Source organism: Pleurodeles waltl, chromosome 3_1, assembly GCF_031143425.1.
Source record: "Pleurodeles waltl isolate 20211129_DDA chromosome 3_1, aPleWal1.hap1.20221129, whole genome shotgun sequence".
Lineage (NCBI taxonomy): Eukaryota > Metazoa > Chordata > Amphibia > Caudata > Salamandridae > Pleurodeles > Pleurodeles waltl.
The window spans coordinates 1,941,348-1,961,832 of record NC_090440.1 but is presented as its reverse complement, the minus strand read 5'-3'; the positions used below and the strand labels follow the sequence as shown (position 1 = coordinate 1,961,832).

General features: G+C 46.8%; 1 protein-coding gene across 1 annotated transcript in view; it reads right to left on the bottom strand.

The window, feature by feature from the left end:
* Positions 1-2,882: 2,882 nt before the first annotated feature.
* Positions 2,883-20,485, bottom strand: part of LOC138285943 (zinc finger protein Xfin-like) — a 664,541-nt gene continuing 646,938 nt past the window's right edge. Inside the window, exons 23-26 of the mRNA XM_069226463.1 lie at positions 19,194-19,304; positions 15,878-15,988; positions 8,779-8,889; positions 2,883-6,647 (exon numbers count right to left, since the gene is read on the bottom strand). Coding sequence (XP_069082564.1) covers positions 5,884-6,647; positions 8,779-8,889; positions 15,878-15,988; positions 19,194-19,304 — 1,097 coding nt within the window. The 3' untranslated portion in view covers positions 2,883-5,883. The remainder of the gene's footprint in view (positions 6,648-8,778; positions 8,890-15,877; positions 15,989-19,193; positions 19,305-20,485) is intronic.

Genomic DNA, 20,485 nt, shown 5'->3' with positions numbered 1-20,485 from the left:
TGAATACGAACCTTAGGTATTTCCTGTGAGATGGGTGTATTGGTATATGGAAATAAGCATCCTTGAGGTCTAAAGTTGCCATGTAGTCGTGTAGTTTTAGCAATGGCAATACTTCTTGTAGTGTGACCATGTGGAAGTGGTCTGATTTGATGAAAGTGTTCACTACTCTGAGGTCTAGGATTGGTCTCAGCGTTTTGTCCTTCTTTGGTATCAGAAAGTACAGTGAGTAAACTCCTGTGTTTATTTGTGTGTTTGGCACTAATTCGATTGCATTCTTTTGCAATAGTGCCTGCACTTCTATCTCCAGGAGATTGGAATGGTGTGTTGTTAAATTTTGTGCTTTTGGTGGTATGTTTGGAGGGAATTGTAGAAATTCTATGCAATAACCATGTTGGATAATTGCTAGAACCCAAGTGTCTGTAGTGATTTCCTCCCATGCTTTGTAATAATGACCTATTCTTCCCCCCACTGGTGTTGTGTGGAGGGGGTGAGTGACATGTGAGTCATTGTTTAGTAGTAGGGGTTTTGGGGCTTTGAAATCTCCCTCTATTTCTAGGGAATTGCCCTCCTCTATATTGTCCCCGAAAACCTCCTCTATACTGTCCCTGGTAAGTGGACGGTGTTGCTTGTGAGGTGCTGGCTTGTGTGCTTTGACCCCGAAACCCCCCTCGAAAGGGCGTTTTACGGAATGTGCTGTAATTCCCTCTGCTCTGCGGGGAGTAGAGTGCGCCCATGGCTTTGGCAGTGTCCGTATCTTTTTTGAGTTTCTCAATCGCTGTGTCCACTTCTGGACCGAACAGTTCTTTTTCATTAAAAGGCATATTGAGAACTGCTTGTTGAATCTCTGGTTTAAATCCAGACGTTCGGAGCCATGCATGCCGTCTGATAGTTACAGATGTATTAATTGTCCGTGCAGCTGTATCTGCAGCGTCCATGGAGGAACGTATCTGGTTGTTGGAGATGGTCTGTCCCTCCTCAACCACTTGTTTCGCCCTATTTTGGAAGTCCTTGGGCAGATGTTCAATGAGATGTTGCATCTCGTCCCAGTGGGCTCTGTCATAGCGCGCAAGTAGTGCCTGGGAGTTCGCGATGCGCCACTGGTTTGCAGCTTGTGCTGCGACTCTTTTACCAGCTGCATCGAACTTGCGGCTTTCTTTATCTGGGGGTGGTGCATCTCCAGATGTGTGAGAGTTGGCCCTTTTCCTAGCTGCTCCTACAACAACAGAGTCTGGTGGCAGCTGTGTAGTGATGAAAACCGGGTCCGTAGGAGGCGGCTTATACTTCTTTTCCACCCGTGGTGTGATTGCCCTACTTTTGACCGGCTCCTTAAATATGTCTTTTGCGTGCCGGAGCATACCAGGGAGCATAGGCAGGCTTTGGTAGGAGCTGTGGGTGGAGGAGAGTGTGTTGAACAAGAAATCATCCTCGACCTGTTCTGAGTGGAGGCTTACGTTATGAAATTGTGCTGCTCTAGCCACCACCTGAGAGTACGCGGTGCTGTCTTCTGGTGGAGATGGCTTTGTAGGGTAGGCCTCCGGACTGTTATCTGACACTGGGGCGTCGTATAGGTCCCATGCGTCCTGATCTTGGTCACCCTGGCTCATGGTGGTGTGAGCTGGGGAGTGAGATGGAGTTTGTGCTGGTGAAACGTTAATCACGGGCGGAGGAGAGGGTGGTGGTGTAATTCTTTTAACCACTTTTGGTTGTGGTGCTTGTTCCGTCTGGAACTCCAACCTTCTCTTTCTCCTAATGGGGGGAAGGGTGCTTATTTTTCCTGTCCCCTGCTGAATGAAGATACGCTTTTGCGTATGGTCCACATCAGTTGCTTGTAGCTCTTCCTCAAACCTATGCTTTTGCATTTGGGAGGTTAGCGAGTGCTCTTCTGTATAAGAGCCTGAAGCTGGGTCGCTTGCAGTTTGTTTCGGCGTCGAAACTTTGTCTGCGTGTTTTTTCGGCTCCGAGGTGACTTTTTTCCTTTTTGGGGCCGAAACCTCTCGGCGTCGATCTGTTTCGGTGCCGCTGTCTCGGCGTCGAGCCGTGTCCACACCGGTATCTCGGTGTCGAGGCTTGTCTCCAGCACTTTCTCGGTCCCGAGAAGGCTGCGTGCCGGTGTCTCGACCGGAGTCGGACGATCTCGGCACTGTTTTGGCCTTTTTCGGTGCCGACGGTCGGTCACCGAATTTATGGGTCGAGCCATGGCCTGGTGGCAGTGGCGTCCCCTGGGCCTTGTAAATGTTTCTCTGTGTGTTTTTCGACGTCTTACTCACGGTTTGTGTATCGTCGAATCCTTCGGAGTCTGAGTCTTGGATCGAGAAGGTACCTTCTTCCTCCTGTTCCTCGAACTCCCGTCGGGCTGTCGGTGCGGACGCCATTTGAAGTCTTCTGGCTCGACGGTCTCGGAGTGTTTTTCGGGACCGGAACGCACGACAGGCCTCGCAGGTGTCTTCGCTGTGCTCAGGTGACAGGCACAGGTTGCAGACCAAGTGTTGGTCTGTGTAGGGGTATTTATTGTGGCATTTGGGGCAGAAACGGAACGGGGTCCGTTCCATCGGCGTTCTTCAGCACGCGGTCGGGCCGACCAGGCCCCGACGGAGGATCGAAAAACTACCCCGAAGGGCACCGGAGCTCTTCGATCTTCGATGCGGTGTGGAATCTAAGTACGCCGATCCCGAACGCAACAATACCGACGAAAATCTTCCGAAATTAGCTAATTTTCCGTTCCGAAACTCGGAGCGACAGGAACACGTCCGAACCCGATGGCGGAAAAAAAACAATCGAAGATGGAGTCGACGCCCATGCACAATGGAGACAAAAGGAGGAGTCACTCGGTCCCGTGACTCGAAAGACTTCTTCGAAGAAAAACAACTTGTAACACTCCGGCCCAACACCAGATGGCGAGCTATTGCAGAACATGCGTATCTACAGCGACAGATGCCATCGAACATAGCTTTCCTTAATCTCCACAGGTCTTCAACTCAGCTGGAGATTACGGTAAAAAACACTTTCTAAATGGGTTAAAATGTTTCCTTTGGGGGCCTTACCTTTATACTATACGCACTCTCTCTATATATATATGTCTCCCTACCTCCCCACTACATTAAGTTCTGGCTTTGCCCCATCTTTTATTGGAAGGCCATCCGCTCAGCAGTCATTATTCAGTCTTTACTTGATCCCCTGGGGGTTCCGTAGTCAGACTTGGACTTCACCAGCCACGAACACGCCAACAGTACACAGCTGAGAGGAAGGGGCGGAGAAAAGGCAAGCTGAAGCCTTCTGGGTCTAACTTATCAACAACAAAGAAAACCAAGACCTCCTGCACCAACTGTCCCTGCGAGGCATGCTTCCTGCCTAAAGGCTGCTCCGAGGCTCTCGCACAAGCACTGTTCCTATATCTTGTTGACGGAGGCCACACTGTGCTCACCAGCACTTTAGAGATCCACCTGACCGCTCCCTCGGTGCATCCTTTGTGATGCAGCATGGCTATAAGGAATGTAAGGAAGACAAAGAACAATATTTGTGGCCAGACTTACTTACGCATCATGCAACACAGAGCAGCAAATAAAGTTGCTGTGATGTGTTGTGCGGAAGAGAGCAGAACAGACTGATATCTACCAAGACGTGGCGCTGTTCTCCTCTCCCTGTGTTGGTGCACTTTTGGCAGCCATACGCCAATGCAGACACACTGGGTGTCTGCGTTCTCTAAAGCATAGTCTTTATACTGAAAGGAGCACTTTCCAGTACAAAAACTATGCTTTAAAGCTATTCCAACTTTGTACGTCTATTGTACAGTGCAGCACACATGCAAAGTAGGAAAAAACAAGGAGATATTAAAACATTTTGCACCTCCCCAAAGAGTGGGGAGCATTGTGGCACTAATTCTTTGTAGAATGAGATTTGCAGCAAAACCCATGGCTGGTTGTATGGGAACAGATATGCACCACCCATGGAATGCTCCCTTAACGTAAAGTGACACAAGGCAGTGTATTGTGAAACTTTGTGTTACTTTGTGATAATCTCCCAATGAAAATCTGACCTAATTTTGTAACACAAACGTGATGCAAAGCATTAGTAAATCTGGGCCCTGGACCGTAGTGCCTCAGATCAAGGCATCCTAACAGCAGCGCATATGTTGCAGCAACAGCATCAACAAATTGGAGCTCAGAAAGTGCAGGAAAGACATGACTGAATGGCGGGCTTTCTCCTGCTAAACCCTGAGTTTGGGATTCCAACCGAGTCCTTCAGGCGCAAACCATCCTCCACTTCGGGAAATAACTTAAAAAGCATATCCTTGAAGTAGCATGTTGCAGACTTGGAAGTCTTTCGGCTATCAAGCCGTCCCATCACTCATCCCTGTTCCCATTCCTCATCACCCTGTGTTCTCCCCTGCTGCTGGCTCCTTCCCTCTACTCCCAGACAAACTCCCCTGGAATAGATCCCTCTTCCAGAGAGCTCTCTGTAGCACTGCAGCTAGGAGTGCGCTCCATAAACCCAGTTCAATTCACATTTACAATTGTGAAGTTATCATTACATTGTGTCAGTCCATGAGTGTCTTTGTTTTCCTTCTGTCTCATCCTCTGACAATGCTGTTACCACACACCTTTCAATGGCAATCGCAGCACCAAGATACAAATCAACAAAAGAACAATGGCAAAGGACTGGTAGGGACAGATTACTATAACTTAATGGCATTACTACTGGCTTTAGCAGTGTGACTATGGGGGGCGCCTATTCCCGCTCAGCCAATGAAGTAAGAAAACCCACAGTGGGTAGGCTAGTGAACTACTGGGGGTCACACCATCTCTTGCCACATGTATTTATATATATGAGAGGGGTGAGTTGCTTTTGAAAAGAGGCGTGCATCACATATGAGGGCGAAGGGAACACCACCCAGCATGACACAGGGTTGGTTTGCAGTGCAGTGCGGGGGGGGGTGATTATGACATTCAACGGCGGAAGGTCTTTCCTGCCCTTTGTATTCCTAGTCTGAAACATCCTAACAATATTTCTATTATTTCACTATAGCTATAGCATCTGTCATTACAAACAAGGTCAGGTAGGAGAGCCTTGTGCCTCCTTTATACACCTTCTTTCCTATTCCTATTCCTATTCAGGAAAGGGTCAGCAATGAGATAGAAAAGCCCTGAAGAAAGATGAGAGGGGCAGGAGTTTTCAGCTGAAACATGTCAGCACTACAGGATGTGGAAAACATATTTTCACCACAAAATGGGTATCCAGTAAATAAAAGGAAATATCCAGGGTATACTTAGGACCATTTTTTATAACTGGTCCCTGCATCTGTCCACAAAAGGGAATACCTAGGAGTTCCCAAAACATTGAGCCCATCTGGATGGGGGAGACGCCGAAGAGGAAGCATGCCACCAGTAGGTGGGCGAGGTGTCTTCTCTGATTATTTTATGAGCGGGTAGGACACCTGATGGCATAGACAGTAGATTCTATCTGTCATTAGACCACCAAACTGCGTTGTGTGAGAACAAGAGTATCCTTTATCTGGGTTCATAAGATGCTCCATTCCTCATCAGAGGAGCTGGGGTGCATGGAAATTAGGGCCTGATTTAGAGTTTGGCAAATGGCGTTACTGACGGATATGCCGCCTGCCGGATTACAATCCCATTAAATCCTAAATGAAGCACAGTCCGGCGGACGGGATTTCAGTCACGATGGTGAGGGAGTAACCTGCCGGCCTCTAAATCAGGCCGGTAGTCCTTATAGATCTTGTGCACCTCCAATGAATGGTATACCTTCTGTCATCACTCTAGCGCTTCCCAAACCAACCAGAACTACTGGTGGGGTTTGGTTCAAAATAACGTAATGTTGTGGCAGAAAGTCCTGTTGAGTAGGTGTTGGTCAAAGTCATGGCCATGTTCACAGCATCATGTTTTGCGCTTCTGTTTGGCTTGTGGTCCCGCTGTCGCTCGGATACTGGAATATGTTTGTGTATAGTATTTTCATTGTATCCGTCTCGCAGTACTGCTGTTTCTTTGCGTGTATCTTTTGGTGCTCCAGAAGATGGTGCTTACGATTGAAGCATTTTCCACAAACATTACACTCAAACGGTCTCTCACCCGTGTGCATGTTCTGGTGTCTCAGAAGCACTTCCTTCTGATTGAAGCTCTTCCCACATACGGTGCAGTGATAGGGCCTCTCCCCTGTGTGTATTCTTTCATGTCTAACAAGGTTTGAAATAGCAGTAAAGCTTTTTCCACACTCGGCACATGTATATCTTTCTTTCACTTTGCGTGCTCGCTGACGTCCAGCACGGCTACCACCTTGGAAAAATTGCTCACTTTCAAGACCTGTAATTGATGTGAAACTTTGCACAAGATCTGATGTAGCATTGCTGTTCCCTGCTGTACTGTTGCATGTAACGTAAGTTTCGGATGCGTGAGCACTGGGTGGTATTGGATGTAAATTAAAATGTGCAATTTGATCACACCCACTTTCCGTCTGCTGCGGTGCAGTTTGTTCTGCTCCCTGACTGTGGTCAGTTTGTGCCAGCTTCTGGCTCACTGCACGGCTTGCCTCGGGCATAGTCTGGACAATGTTTGCATTGAGGTTCTTTACTGAAGATTTATCACAGTTTTTGAAAGAGTTAACAACATTTCTTTTCTTTTTGGTGCATCCTTTGCCTGTTGAATTAAAATGAAAAGAGCAGTGTTAGCATTCTATAATAAATAGTAAATGGAGAAAATGTTGACATTAGAGAGTGGTTTGTGCTGGCGTGGAAGATGCAGCCCTGGGGATCTCCACCTCCCTGTGGCAAAAATAGAATTATATGCGAGCCAGCCGGCACCTCCCTGGGGCAAATGTTGAATTGTGCTAGGTGGAGGTGATGGGTGCACGCCCTCTACCCCCCAACCCCTCCTGGATACCGCCACCTCCCTGGGGCAAATGTTTAAATATACGCAGGGGCCGGGCGCCCCCCCGCAGCTCCGTGGACCGCCGCCTAACCAGGGCAAAGATTGAATTGTATGTGATGTCACTGACCATGTCATGAGTGATCTAATATGTGAGATCATAAGCAATGCATTACAGGAGCATAAGCTAAAGTCAGATCAGCCACTTAGAACTGCTGAATTTCTTAGGTTTATCTGGGGGTGTGAGTGTCTGGCTGGGTGTGAGAGTACGTATATCAGTGCTTTAGTGAGCGTGTCAGTGTATTTGCGAGTCTGTGAGTGGGTGCATGAGGGTGTCAGTGGGTCTGTGAGTGGGTGTGTGAGAGTCTGAGTGGGTCTGTGAGTGGCTGCGTAACTGAGTGCGTCTGTGAGTGGGTGTGTGAGTGTCTGAGTGGATGTGTGAGTGGGAGAAATTGATTGAAAGAGTCAGAGAGAAAGAGAGAGGAAACAAGTGAGGGGGAGAGAGATAGAGAGTTTTTTTGGCTTTGATGTATGATTTACTTAGAATGAGATATTTCTCTACAATTTAAAATAAAAACAATTTGTCATTTTAAAAAATAAAAGTAATTTGTAGTTTTTTTTAAAACAAAAAGCAAAAAAAAACAAAAAAAGGGAAGCCAGTCTAGCTAACTTCACAATGAGGTACAGGACTTTTATTTATTTATTTTTTCCAGTCCCTTATGGGCTATCTGGGACCGCGAGGGAGCCCTCAAGAGTTTCCCCCCCCCGTGGTTCCTCCTTTTTTTTTTTACAATATTTCACAAAAATTCCCTTACGTGCTATCTGGCCCTGCAAGGGAAGCCTTGTGGTTTCCCTCACGCAGCCATTGCTTAGGCAAGCAAGGAGCTGCTTTAACAGCAGCTCCGTGCTTTCTGAAACATTTCATCTTTGTTCCCTGCACGTGTGCACGGGACAGAGATGAAAGCTTCAGTTTTTGACAGCAGGACCTGCTTTACAGGTCCTGCTGTCACAAACTGAAGTGTTTGCTGTGGCTTGGCTGCAGCCAACCCACAACAAACAGCTATGTCCCAGGGGACCCCGGGGACATAGCAATAGCCTGCCCATGGGGGGTGGTGGCCCCAGGGCCATTATTGGCTCCAAAGGAGGGGGGGGGGGGGGGGGGGGAGTCACGTGCCCCCCCCTCTAATGTTTGCATAGCCCCAGGGTGGTAGTCCCCAGGGCGGTAGTCCCCAGGGCAGCGGGCGTAGGGGCTGGATGCCCTTGCCATGCACAGTTTTCTTATCAATAAAGTTATAGCAAATATTGTAGTGATAATATCAAATATGCCATACAAGATCTCATCAAAGATACAATATTTGGAGTAATTAGCTGTGCATGGCGAAGGCGCGAGCAATAGTTACCTTAGGGCGTAAGTTATAGTTACTTAAAAGAACTCCAACTATAACTGCTGAATTTCTGTGGTTTTGTACGAGTGAGTTCAGAATCCAAGGCACAGAATGAAAGGAACTGATGTCAGAGCACAGGGGCGGTAAACGCCAGGAGGCTCTGATGTCGTTTCCGAGGGGACATCGAGCTGCACCACACCACCTACCAGTGCATGAGGAAATCACTGAAACCATTCTCCGGTTTCAGTCTGGGGACATTCACAACATCAGAAATGACCCACCTCCTCCAAGATTGAGAAGACAGTGATTCAGTGAATCTACAGTACCAAGCATAACATGGATTCTTGTGCCATCGCTAAAGCCGTGAGAAACCAACGCTAGACGAGTGATACAGAAACCATCACAGTAAGATAAACCTATAAAGAATGGCTCAGCCTTGGTTCACTGAACAAAATCCGAAACTCCGGACAAACAGTATGTCACTGACGCATGTCTCACAAGGAGGGTATTCTACGCACCTGAGGGAATGTTCAAGCACTCTCTTCGATGGCAGTCCTGGAAGTCAAGGGCATACGTCCTTCCCTCTTCGTTAATGCCGACTGAAGCCGCTGCTGAGGTAACATCAGGCGCTGTTATGAAAATACATTTATTTACATTTACTTTCACAAGTATGGGGAGCATCACATCACTAAAAAAAAAAACATTCCACCCATCACGATCGGTCTTCATCTTTTTCTGGATAAAACTAATCCATGGATATACATTCTTTTGGAAACTAGGTATAGCAGCTGGGGTAGAGGAATTATTATTATTCCAAGTGACATATTTCAATAGTAAAATCAAGCAAATTGAACAGGTAGTGAAAAACACGTTAGGAAAAGAAAATGGTCCCAGCCCTGCAAGACCCCAGGCCCTGTAATGGCAGCTGCAACATTCCTCTTTGTGTTCCGGCCAGCCAATCGCAACTGTCGGTCCTGTGGGAAGGCTTCAGTCCCGAGGCCGGCCCTCAGTCTGCTCTTTATAAAAACATTTCTCAGGAGTCTGATGTTGCTATTTTTTAACATTAATTTACCAAAAACAGCTGAACAGATTTATACCCAAAAAACCACACTTTCTGCGTAAAGATCCGCTTTCTCTCACATTTGTTATAACTCCTTTCAGCTGTTTTCTCTGTATTTCTGTTCAAAAATACCTTTGGAAGTTGCATGGGGAAAAAGTGTTTTGGGATCCGCCACCCCCTTTTATCCGACTCATTAATGTTTCATGAAGATTCATCAAACAGCACCAAAGTTATTAGCAAAACAAAAAGGCTTTTCTTATGAAAAATCTGACTTCTGCTGGACTACACAATGGTGACCACTGTGCAATATGTATATGTGTGTGTGTGTGTGTGTGTGTGTGTGTATGTATGTGTGTGTGTATGTATGTATGTGTGTGTGTGTATGTATGTGTGTGTGTGTGTATGTATGTGTGTGTGTGTATGTATGTGTGTGTGTATATGTGTGTGTGTGTGTGTGTGTGTGTGTGTATATGTGTGTGTGTGTGTGTGTGTGTGTGTGTGTGTATATGTGTGTGTGTGTATGTATGTGTGTGTGTGTGTATGTATGTGTGTGTGTGTATGTATGTGTGTGTGTATATGTGTGTGTGTATATGTGTGTGTGTGTGTGTGTGTGTGTGTGTATATGTGTGTGTGTGTGTGTGTGTGTAAATGTGGTTTGTATGTATGCACAAATATGTGTCCTTTAAACATAAAAGATAGGTTTTAGAGGTGGGTATGGTTTATGGGTTAAATGTTTTTTAGAGTTCAGGGGTGGGGAAGGGTCAGTGGAAGTACGTCTTTATCAGGTAGGCGTGAAGGGTGCAGTGGGTGTGTTAGGGTTCGGGGGTGGATAGGGGTCATCCACAAAGACTAGTTATGACCACAGCATCGGACAACCCTTTACCTTAATCCTAACGTGACACCAAGTGAATGCCACAAAATGCAGGAAACCATCCTGCCTAATAGATAAACAATTGTACGTAATACACACACCAAGTTCACGCTGAGTACACGCAAGGATGGCAGCGAGGGGACGGGGCAGCAACAGAGAGAGGTGGTGGGTAGGAGAGGAACGAAGCAATACAGGTAATAAAAAGGTACCTCAAACACACCGAAGGCAGCGAAGAGACACTAATTAAAAATAATCAATCTGTGCTTGGTCACCGCAACAGAGAGGAAACAGGAAGTGACATACATCTGGCCTGCGCTGTCTAATCAGGAGGCAGCAAAGAAGGCTTTTGTAAACAACAGTGTCTCACAAGTGAGTGTATACACCAGTGCATTCTGCTCACACAACCTCGACCCTACAAACTAAGGGGCAGAGGTACTAAAAAAGGAAAGTTTGCGATTTCCTAATAGCGGATTTTTGCGATTCGCTATTAGAAAATCGCAAACTGCAATGTACTACAGTGAGTTTAACACTGTTTGCAATTCCCAAATGGGTCACAAGGGACCTGCCTCATCAATATTCACAAGGGAGGTTACAATTTGCGACACGTTGGGAATGGCGACAATCGCAGGCATGGTGGCCTGCTGGGAGCAACAGACCACCATGTCTGTGACTGCATTTTCAATAAAGCCATTTCTTCTGTAATGCATCCAATGTTCCTCAAAGGAAAATGGGATTCACTACAAAAACAAAAACAGACATTTTTCTTTCCATTTTTTAGCGTGGGCAGTGGTCCATGGGACCACTGCCTGCTCTTAAAAAATGCTGGCACCCCATTCACAAAGCGGAAGGGGTTCCTTGGGGACCCCTTCCCATTTGTGAATCGGTTACCATCTACGGAGTCACTAAAAGATGAAAGTTTTACGAATGCATTCTGGTTGCAAAACATTCGTACATGGCCCTGCGACTTGCTATTAGGAAGAGACACCCTTAACATGCCCCTTTCTAATAGAGACTCGCAAACCCTGTCTTGTGAGTTGGTAATAGTTTACCATTGGTACGCCCGGGGTGACATTTACTCCCAATGTAAGTTTTTGGTAAGCTCACAAAAGGTCTTGTGCAGCCTGGTAGTTGTAGTGCCTGCCATGCCCGATTTCAATGAATCACAATCTAACAGGGCCCGTCTGCAGGCAAAACAAATAGCTGGTAATTAACGTTGATACGAAAACCATAAATAAAATAAAGCACACTTGTGAGAAAGCAGCCTCTTTCTAGCATGGTTACCCCCACTTTTGGCCTGTTTGTGAGTGTGTGTGCTAGGACCCCAGTGCTCATAGTTTGTGGCCTGAAGTGTGTGTTGTCAGTAGTGCTTGACTGTGTCACGGAGGCTCTGCTAACCAGAACCTCAGTGCTTATGCTCTCTCTGCCTTTAAATTTGTCACTATAGGCTAGTGACTTCATTTACCAATTTCAATTGGCACATTGAACCCCCCTTATAGGTCCCTTCTATATGCTACTTAGGTACCCAGGGTATTGGGGTTCCAGGAGAGCCCTATGGGCTGCAGCATTTCTTTTGCCACCCATAGGGAGCTCAGACAATTCTTACACAGGACTGCCACTGCAGCCTGAGTGAAATAACGTCCACGTTATTTCACAGCCATTTTCACTGCACTTAAGTAACTTATAAGTCACTTATATATCTAACCTTCATTTAATGAAGGTTAGGAGCAAAGTTAATAAGGGCCAGATGTAGCAATATCCGAATCGCAAATTCGGATGCAGAACGGTGTCTCAGACACCGTCTGCGAATCCCTATGGGGTTGCAAAGACCCACCTCATTAATATTAATGACGTGGGTCGCATTTTGCGACCCCATAGTGTACCCTGCACTCACAGGGATGGTGGCCTGCTGGAGACAGCAGACCTCTGTGACTGTGACTGCTTTTTAAATAAAGCAGTTTTTTTTTTTTTTTTGTATTGCAGCCCGTTTTCCTTAAAGGAAAACGAGTTGCAATAGAAAAAATATAACTAAACCCTTTGGTTTCGTTTTTTCAGAGTAGGCAGTGGTCCATTGGAACATTTTTGGCAACATTCACAAAGGGGAAGGGGTCCCATGGGGGGTCAAAGTGACAGGATCCCTGGGTGAAGTGGGAGGCCCAAGTGGTCCATTCAGTGAATGTGAACCATGGTCTGGCGAGACACTAAAGCTGGGACAGGGGCCAGACCAAACATATTGTCACTGAAATTTCTATTCTTGATGAAGGACAAACTTTGTTACGCTGATATTGGCAATTTGTCTTGTTCAACAGCCTTAATTGCTTGTACCTAAGCGCCTGTACTGCATCATCATGCATGTCATAGATTCACTGCTGTATGAGTTGCCTGCTCAGAATCTGCGTCCACATGCCTGCTCTTAGATGCACTGTTTGTGCACAGACTCCTCAGAATCCGAGTCCTCATGTCTGTATTCAGATACACCCCCAATACGTTGCCTGCTCAGATTATGTACCTAAGCGCCTGTACTCAGACATGCCTGCTCAGATTCTGCATTGCCATGCCTGTATTAGATACATCATTGGATTAGTTGCAAACTCAGATTCTGCATCCTCATGCTTGCACTCAGATTCACTGCTTTATGAGTTGCCTGCTCAGATTCTGCGTCCACATGCCTGCTCTCAGATGCACTGTTTGTGCACAGACTGCTCAGATCCTGAGTCCTCATGCCTCCATCAGATACACCCCTGGATGAGTTGCCTGCTGAGGTTCTGTGCATATGTGCCTGAATTAGACACACCCCTAAGTTGCCATCTCAGACCTGAACATGTCAATGATTGAGCTTGCGGCTCAGATTCTGCGTCATCAGGCCTGGACTCGGATACCACCCCAGTGTGAGTTGGCAGCTCACATGCTTGCACTTAGGTGCTGTAGGAAGCTGGCCTGGTGTGTAGTCGGCACCTTATACCAGGTCCAGGTATCCCCTCTCAGTGAGGTGTAGACAGTGTCTAGAAGCCAGGCTCTCTAGAGGTAGCTGTGGATGAGCAGCCGAGGCTTATCTAGGAGATGTGGAAAGCTAGTGCAATACCACTGTAGTCACACAGTACTAACACACATGAAAGAACCACACAGTGTTACAAAAATAAAGGTACTTTATTTTAGTGACACAATTACCAAAAGTACTAGATAGGCAACCCACCAACAGGAGGTAACTAGCACACTAGATATGTACAATAGTAATCAGGAATAGGCATAAAAGGTGACAGAAAACACTGCAAATGCAAATAGACAATAGTGCCCCTAGGGGGAGCCCAAACCATATACTAAAGAAATGGAATGCGAATGCAGGACCCCCACCCGGATAAGTGGAATCTGTGGAGGGGGAGCTGGAGGAACTAGGAACCCAAAAAAGTAAGTACCACAGTGCCCCCAGCGACCAGGAAGAAAGGAGTAAGTCACTGGTTTTTCCCCAAACCAGCAAAATGAGTGAAAAGAAGAATAACACCCAGACAAGACTGCAAGAAACCAGGGGTGCATCCTATAGAAGGAAGACCTGAAGAAGAAGGGGACCAAGTCCAGAATTCTTAGTGTCCGGTGGTGGCAGGAGCCACTACCACCCATCTGTGGTTGAAGGAGCTGGTCGACGGTAGGACGAAGACGGTCAGCAGAGCAGCCCTGGAGTCGGTGAAGAGTTCCTGGCAGATGCAGTTGACGTCCCACGCCGGATTGCAGTCTGTCTGTCGCGCAGAAAAGCCACCAAGAAGCCATGGCAAAGGCAAGAGTCACGGTAGATGAAGAATGGAGCTGCACGGGACCAGGAAGGTCCAGGGGGCCCAACCCACGGAAGGGAGTCCCAGGGGACCCTCAGCAATGCAGAGTCCATAGAAGGAGAGGCAGCCCCCGCAGGAGACCCCCTGAAAGAGGACCCAGGAGACGCAGAGGAGCTCACGCAGCACAACTGAAGAAGGGTCCCATGCCACAGGAGAAGCATGCAGAGGGCTGTGCATTGCAGGGAAGAGTGCTGGGGGCTGGGGCTACACGGAGTCTGAAGATCTCTTGGAGGAGATGCCAACAAGCCTTGGTAGCTGCCAGAGACGCGGTGCACGGGGGTACTGTCCTGCGTGGGAAGGCAAGGGCTTACCTTAACCAAAGTTGGACAGCTGGCAGAGCGGACCAAGGTGACCACTCCAGACCACCACCCATGATGAAGGATCCATGCAGCTCAGGATGAGAGGAGATCCACGCAGCCGGTCGTTGTTGTTGGTGCCTGCGGATGCAGGGGAGTAACCCCTTCACTCCAAGGGAGATTCCTTCTTGCCTTCTTGTGCAGGCTGAAGACTCGCCGCCCTCAGAGGATGAACAGCCAGGGAAATGTTGCAGTTGCTGGAAGGAGCCGGAGAAACAAAGTTGCAGGGCGAAGTCGTTGCTGTAGATTGTAGGTTCCTGTGGAGTCCAGTTGCAGTCCCAGTGGCCAGAAGTCAAAGTAAACTTGGCAGAGGAATCCTGCTGGAATCTTGCACGTCGAGTCTGAGGCCCCACCCAAGAGGGAGACTCTAAAAAGCCCATGAAGGGGGATTGGTCACCTAGCCTGGTGACCACCTATCAGGAGGGGGCTCTGATGTCACCTGCCTGACCTGGCCACTCACTTGGATTCAAGATGGCAGAATCAAGGAGTCCTCTGGAGGAGCTCTGGCACCACCCCTGGGGTGGTGATGGACAGGGGAGTGGTCAAACCCCTTTCCATTGTCCAGTTTCGCACCAGAGACTGGGGGTCCCTGAACCGGTGCAGACTGGTTTATATGCAAGGAGAGCACCAAATGTGGCCTTCAAAGCATACCAGTGGCATGGCGAGGCTACCCCTCCCAAGCCATGTAACACCTATTTCCAAAGGGAGAGGATGTTACCCCCCCCTCTCCCAAAGGAAATGTAATACTTTGTTTAAGCAGCAGGAGGGCAGAAACCTGTCTGAGGGGTGGCAGCAGCTTGGGCTGCCCGGAAAACCCCAGAACGCTAGTAGGGGCAATGCTGGGGGGGTCCTCTGATGAACCCCCAGAGTGCATGAAATCATACTTCCAATACTGGCAAAAGTATAGGGGTATGAGATCAACATGTTTGATATCACACATGCCCAGGTTCGGAGTTACCATTATGTATCTGGTCTTAGGTAGTGACCTATGTCCAGTACACGTGTAAAATGGCGTCCCCGCACTCACTAAGTCCATTAAAATGAAGGTGGAGTTCGTGGGGGCATTTCTGCTCATGCCGGGGAGCCCTTACACACAGGTACCTGCACCCCGCCCTCTGGGCTAGGAGGTCCTGCCACAGGGGTGACTTATAGTGACCTGGTGCAATGACCTGCAGTTAAAAGGGTGCATGCACCCTTTCATGCAGGTTGCAATGGCAGGCATGCAGACACATTTTGCATGGGTTCTCCATGGGTGGCATAATACATGCTACAGCACATGGGGGACCCCTGGTCCTGGTTGGTAGGATCCAAGTGAACACAGTGAAAAATATACTGACAACAGGCAAAAAGTGGGGCCTACATGTGTAATGCTAGTGAATTCAGATTCTGCCCAGAAGCCTGTATACATACACTCAAGGATGAGTTGGCTGCTCATATTCTGTACGTACATGCATGCGTTCAAGCTCATCCCTGGATGAGTGGGTCGCAATCTATCTAAATGATGCTTACTTGTGAGACCAGCGATGTGTTCTGTTTCCGCAGCACCAGTGGGGTCACTGAAATACAATTCGTCCTCATGTTTAACACTGAAGGATACAAACGGTTCCGTGTTCATAGGCCCTGTTAAAATACAGAAATATCAATTTGGAAGTGAGACGAAGTATTGGCTAGCACACAGGAGAAGGCCTGAGTGGTATCACAGAAAGTGGGCATGCATAAAAACCTTTGCATATATTTTAGAAGAACAAATTGTTTATTTATGAAAAAAATTATTTAATACACCGAAACAATGTGTACAACATTCCAAAATGAGTGCATCCTGACACTAAATGTGCTAAAGTTGTAATCTGCTATTGCACAAATTCACCCAGACATTCCGGCGTGAGATTCTGCCTATCATGATGCTTAGTGACAATGTCGTCCACAACGGGAGGTCTTCTCCAAGGAGGAAAATTCAAAGAATCTACATTTTAATCCCATCCACCTGCAGAGCACAACGAAGGCACTGAAATTACAATGGGCTTTCAAAAACCCCTTCAGTCGTTTTACAGGTTAACACGTATCCACTTTCAAGATCATTAATCATGTTTCTTCTCAATGCTCGGTTTCCCTCTTCCGCATTCCCAATATGACCATTCACCTAGGGCCGCGCAGTCCTTCAAGCAGAACCAACCAGTAGTTATGTGAGTACGTCACCGCGGAGGGTGTCCAGTCGCGTCCGGCTCGCTTTCCACAAGGCAACGATTAAAAACTCTACCATGTCACATGCTTTTGGGTTCTACAAGAAAGGGGCCACATGTTCCTTCAACAATATCTGAGACACGTTTACTTCTCGCTTGATACCACTGGCCATTAACAACTTGTTGAGATAATCTGATCTTTACAAAAGTTAACTTGTGGACTTTTTCTCCAAGTTTGTGATGGTATCAGATAAAATTACACTTCAGATCATTTGTAATAATGGTAAATTATACCTCAAATTGAATGGCCCAGACCTGCCAAAGGTGTGATCCCAAGTAAAAATAGGGAACAGTAATGCTTTCATGGCAGGCATCTTCAGAAGTACCCTGCTGTCATTACCCACACACTTCAAACACAACCAAGCCATAGTTTGTTAGAAGCAAGAGAGACGCATGTGAGGAGTCGTTTTCATACCTCCTCAGATACAACTATGACCTCTGAGGGATCAACCTCCATTGCGTCAGTTCCTCATACACCTCTCAACATTTGTTTACCAGGTATTTACTTTACAACCGTTTCTCCTCTTCCATCTTAAACATTTTCAACGCTTTGGTCTTTGAATACAATGTGTCCAGAAATACCTTTCCATCCTCCAAAATAGTGCAACATCTTCATAACCCGCTGAAATCCGAATTACACCGCTGCATAAAGGGCCTTAGTACTCCTGTAGTTTTAAGGATTCATGACAAGGCCCGGCTGCTTTCTCCCACCTCAGGAATGTCTCTGCAGACAGAGAGCTGGGAGCACTGAACACAGCTGGAAACAGCTGCCCATGTAGCTGCCTCTGCTTCTCTATGTCCCACCTTCATGGGGAGAGAACTTCAGACACTGAACAATTGGTTCACACCCTAACGGGTAATATAGTGCGCGTTGGGCTGTGTTTCTCTCACTCGTCCTTTCACAGTACTTGAACCTGTCGGTTTCTAAACATTTCTGCACTTTTTTAAGGAGGTGAAATTCTGGAGCTCTGCATGTAAAACTGCCTCAGACGAGAACTCCCGGTCATTAAACACTTTTGAAGTCTTGTCACCAACTTGCACAAGTGTTGGAAAGACTGGGTGCCCTACACTCACTGGTTTCTGGCTAACAAGGAGGACCGAGGAGGGGCGGCGGGGATGAGTTGAGTCCTTTATCCACATGAGCCAGTGAGTGCTCTGATTGGACGAAGCACTGAGGACCAACTTATCAAGTTCTCTTCAGTCACGAGGCCAACACTGGAACGTGCATCTCCTATCAGCGGATGAGCCTCACCCTCTGTCACATTATACCCGAGTTAAGTAAAGTATTCCATCACAAACGGCGAGAACCCCAAGGATAAGGAGAGAAGGCGGTGAGTCGGGGAACATGGCCCCCACTTTCTGTGGCACATTAGACGGCGGCAGCCTTCATTCTGTATAAAATGGGAGAAGCTTGTTAGAAATATTAGCAGGATAATGACCATGTCCTGGTGGATCTTTGTGCAGCCACCAAGTTATAGTTTAAATCACACAGGGGTCAACAAGCGCTTAGTAATAAATAACAACACTTCTGCGGTTTCTAAGCGGTGTAAACATCCATTTCTTACTATTACTCAGTTTGCCTACCTCGGAAAGATGGAAGTCTGAGTGTGTTTGCTAACACTGAATCTCAAGCCCTATGTAACATTACATATGTCAGCAGCAAACGTTCAGCTCACTGAGCAATCCTCTCTCCTCCTCCTCAGAGGTGAGGCACAAGAACTACCCCAGTTTGGAAATAAAAGCGCAAGCCTTTATAGCGCCCAAACGTCACAGGCCCAGGCAGTGAGGACCGCTCAAAGCTCTACATATGATCTGTCACTGGAGGAGCCCTGTCCTCTTGTTGTCATTCCTTATACAATGGTCACTAAAATTTGTTAACTTTCTGAATAATAATAACTCGGTCACAGCAATGCTTCATGAGACACGCCTAGAGTGCAAGAAAGCTACAAAACGGAGTAACTACGGGTTTGGTGCAGAATTTCACATCAGTTACTCATAAAAGTCGGACGAGTGATCATTTTAAATTTCAAAGTAATTAAGCCCAGATTTCACTGAGCACAGATTAGACTTCATTCAACTCATGGATAATAGCTCCACTTAGCTGATATCGTCTCCATTCTAAGTATCAGTGCTTTACTTTGAGGGCAGGGTTTACTCAACGCTGGTGGAGGAAATATTTCAACTGTGGTCTATTTTAATGTAACTCTAAAATACCATTGCTTAGGCGGATAAAAATAGGACCTGATGTACGAAACTATTTTGCAGTTGTAAAGCTGATCTAATATTTATTCAGGAAAAAAGGTATTTGGTCCATTCCGACAGAACAGTGCAAATAATTATCTTTTTCACACCCATGGAAAGTTTGTTCCATATGGTTCTAAATGTGGAGAATGAAGGCCTAGTGGACACAATCCAATAGAAGGAATGAGACGAAGGCATCATGCAACATGAGAATAGCTGCCAAAACTATGCACAAGTTTTCAAAGGTGGCGCAAATTATGGACATTGCCTCCAAAACATAGCAGTGAACAGGAAAAGTCTTGCCCATTACTTTAAGATCAGAGAAGATAAAGTGTCCAACTTACCAGAGGGAGGGCTAACGGTAGCCCCGCTCTCAAAGTCACAAATGTCGTCAGAGCACAGCTCTTCTGCGTCTTTTGGTCTTAACGAGAAGATAGATGTGGCAATCAGAGGACCTATTGTGAGAAGAGACGCAGCAAACACAGTAAAAATGAAAATCCCAGTGGCATAGAGAATGCAAAGAGATTGTCAGATGAGAGACTGCCCCTCGCCGCAGTCACAGAGTATCAAACAGAAAGATCAAGAGGGAGAAACGGGGTAAAAGTAGACTTAACACAAACAAGGGAGAAGCGGGGTAAAGATAGATCTAACACAGACATTGGAGAAGCGGGGTAAAGGCAGATCTAACACAAACAAGGGAGAAGTGTGGTAAAGGTAGATCTAACACAGACATTGGAGAAGCGTGGTAAAGGTAGATCTAACACAAACAAGGGAGAAGCGGGGTAAAGATAGATCTAACACAAACAATGGAGAAGCGGGGTAAAGGTGGATCTAATACAAACAAGGGAGAAGCGGGGTATAGGTAGCTGTAACACAAATAAGGGAGAAGCGGGGTAGATCTAACACAGACAAGGGAGAAGCGGAGTAAAGGTAGACCTAACACAAACAAGGGAGAAGCGTGGTAAAGATAGCTCTAACACAGACATTGGAGAAGCGGGGTAAAGGCAGATCTAACACCAACAAGGGAGAAGTGGAGTAAAGGTAGATCTAACACAAACAAGGGAGAAGCGTGGTAAAGGTAGATCTAACACAAACAAGGGAGAAGCGTGGTAAAGGTAGATCTAACACAAACAAGGGAGAAGCGTGGTAAAGGTAGATCTAACACAAACAAGGGAGAAGCGTGGTAAAAGTAGACCTAACACAAACAAGGGAGAAGCGTGGTAAAGGTAGATCTAACACAAACAAGGGAGAAGCGTGGTAAAGATAGCTCTAACACAGACATTGGAGAAGCGTGGTAAAGGTAGATCTAACACAAACAAGGGAGAAGTGGAGTAAAGGTAGATCTAACACAAACAAGAGAGAAGCGTGGTGAAGGTAGATCTAACACAAACAAGGGAGAAGTGGAGTAAAGGTAGATCTAACACAAACAAGGGAGAAGCGTGGTAAAGGTAGATCTAACACAAACAAGGGAGAAGCGTGGTAAAGGTAGATCTAACACAAACAAGGGAGAAGCGTGGTAAAAGTAGACCTAACACAAACAAGGGAGAAGCGTGGTAAAGGTAGATCTAACACAAACAAGGGAGAAGCGGGGTAAAGATAGATCTAACACAGACATTGGAGAAGCGGGGTAAAGGCA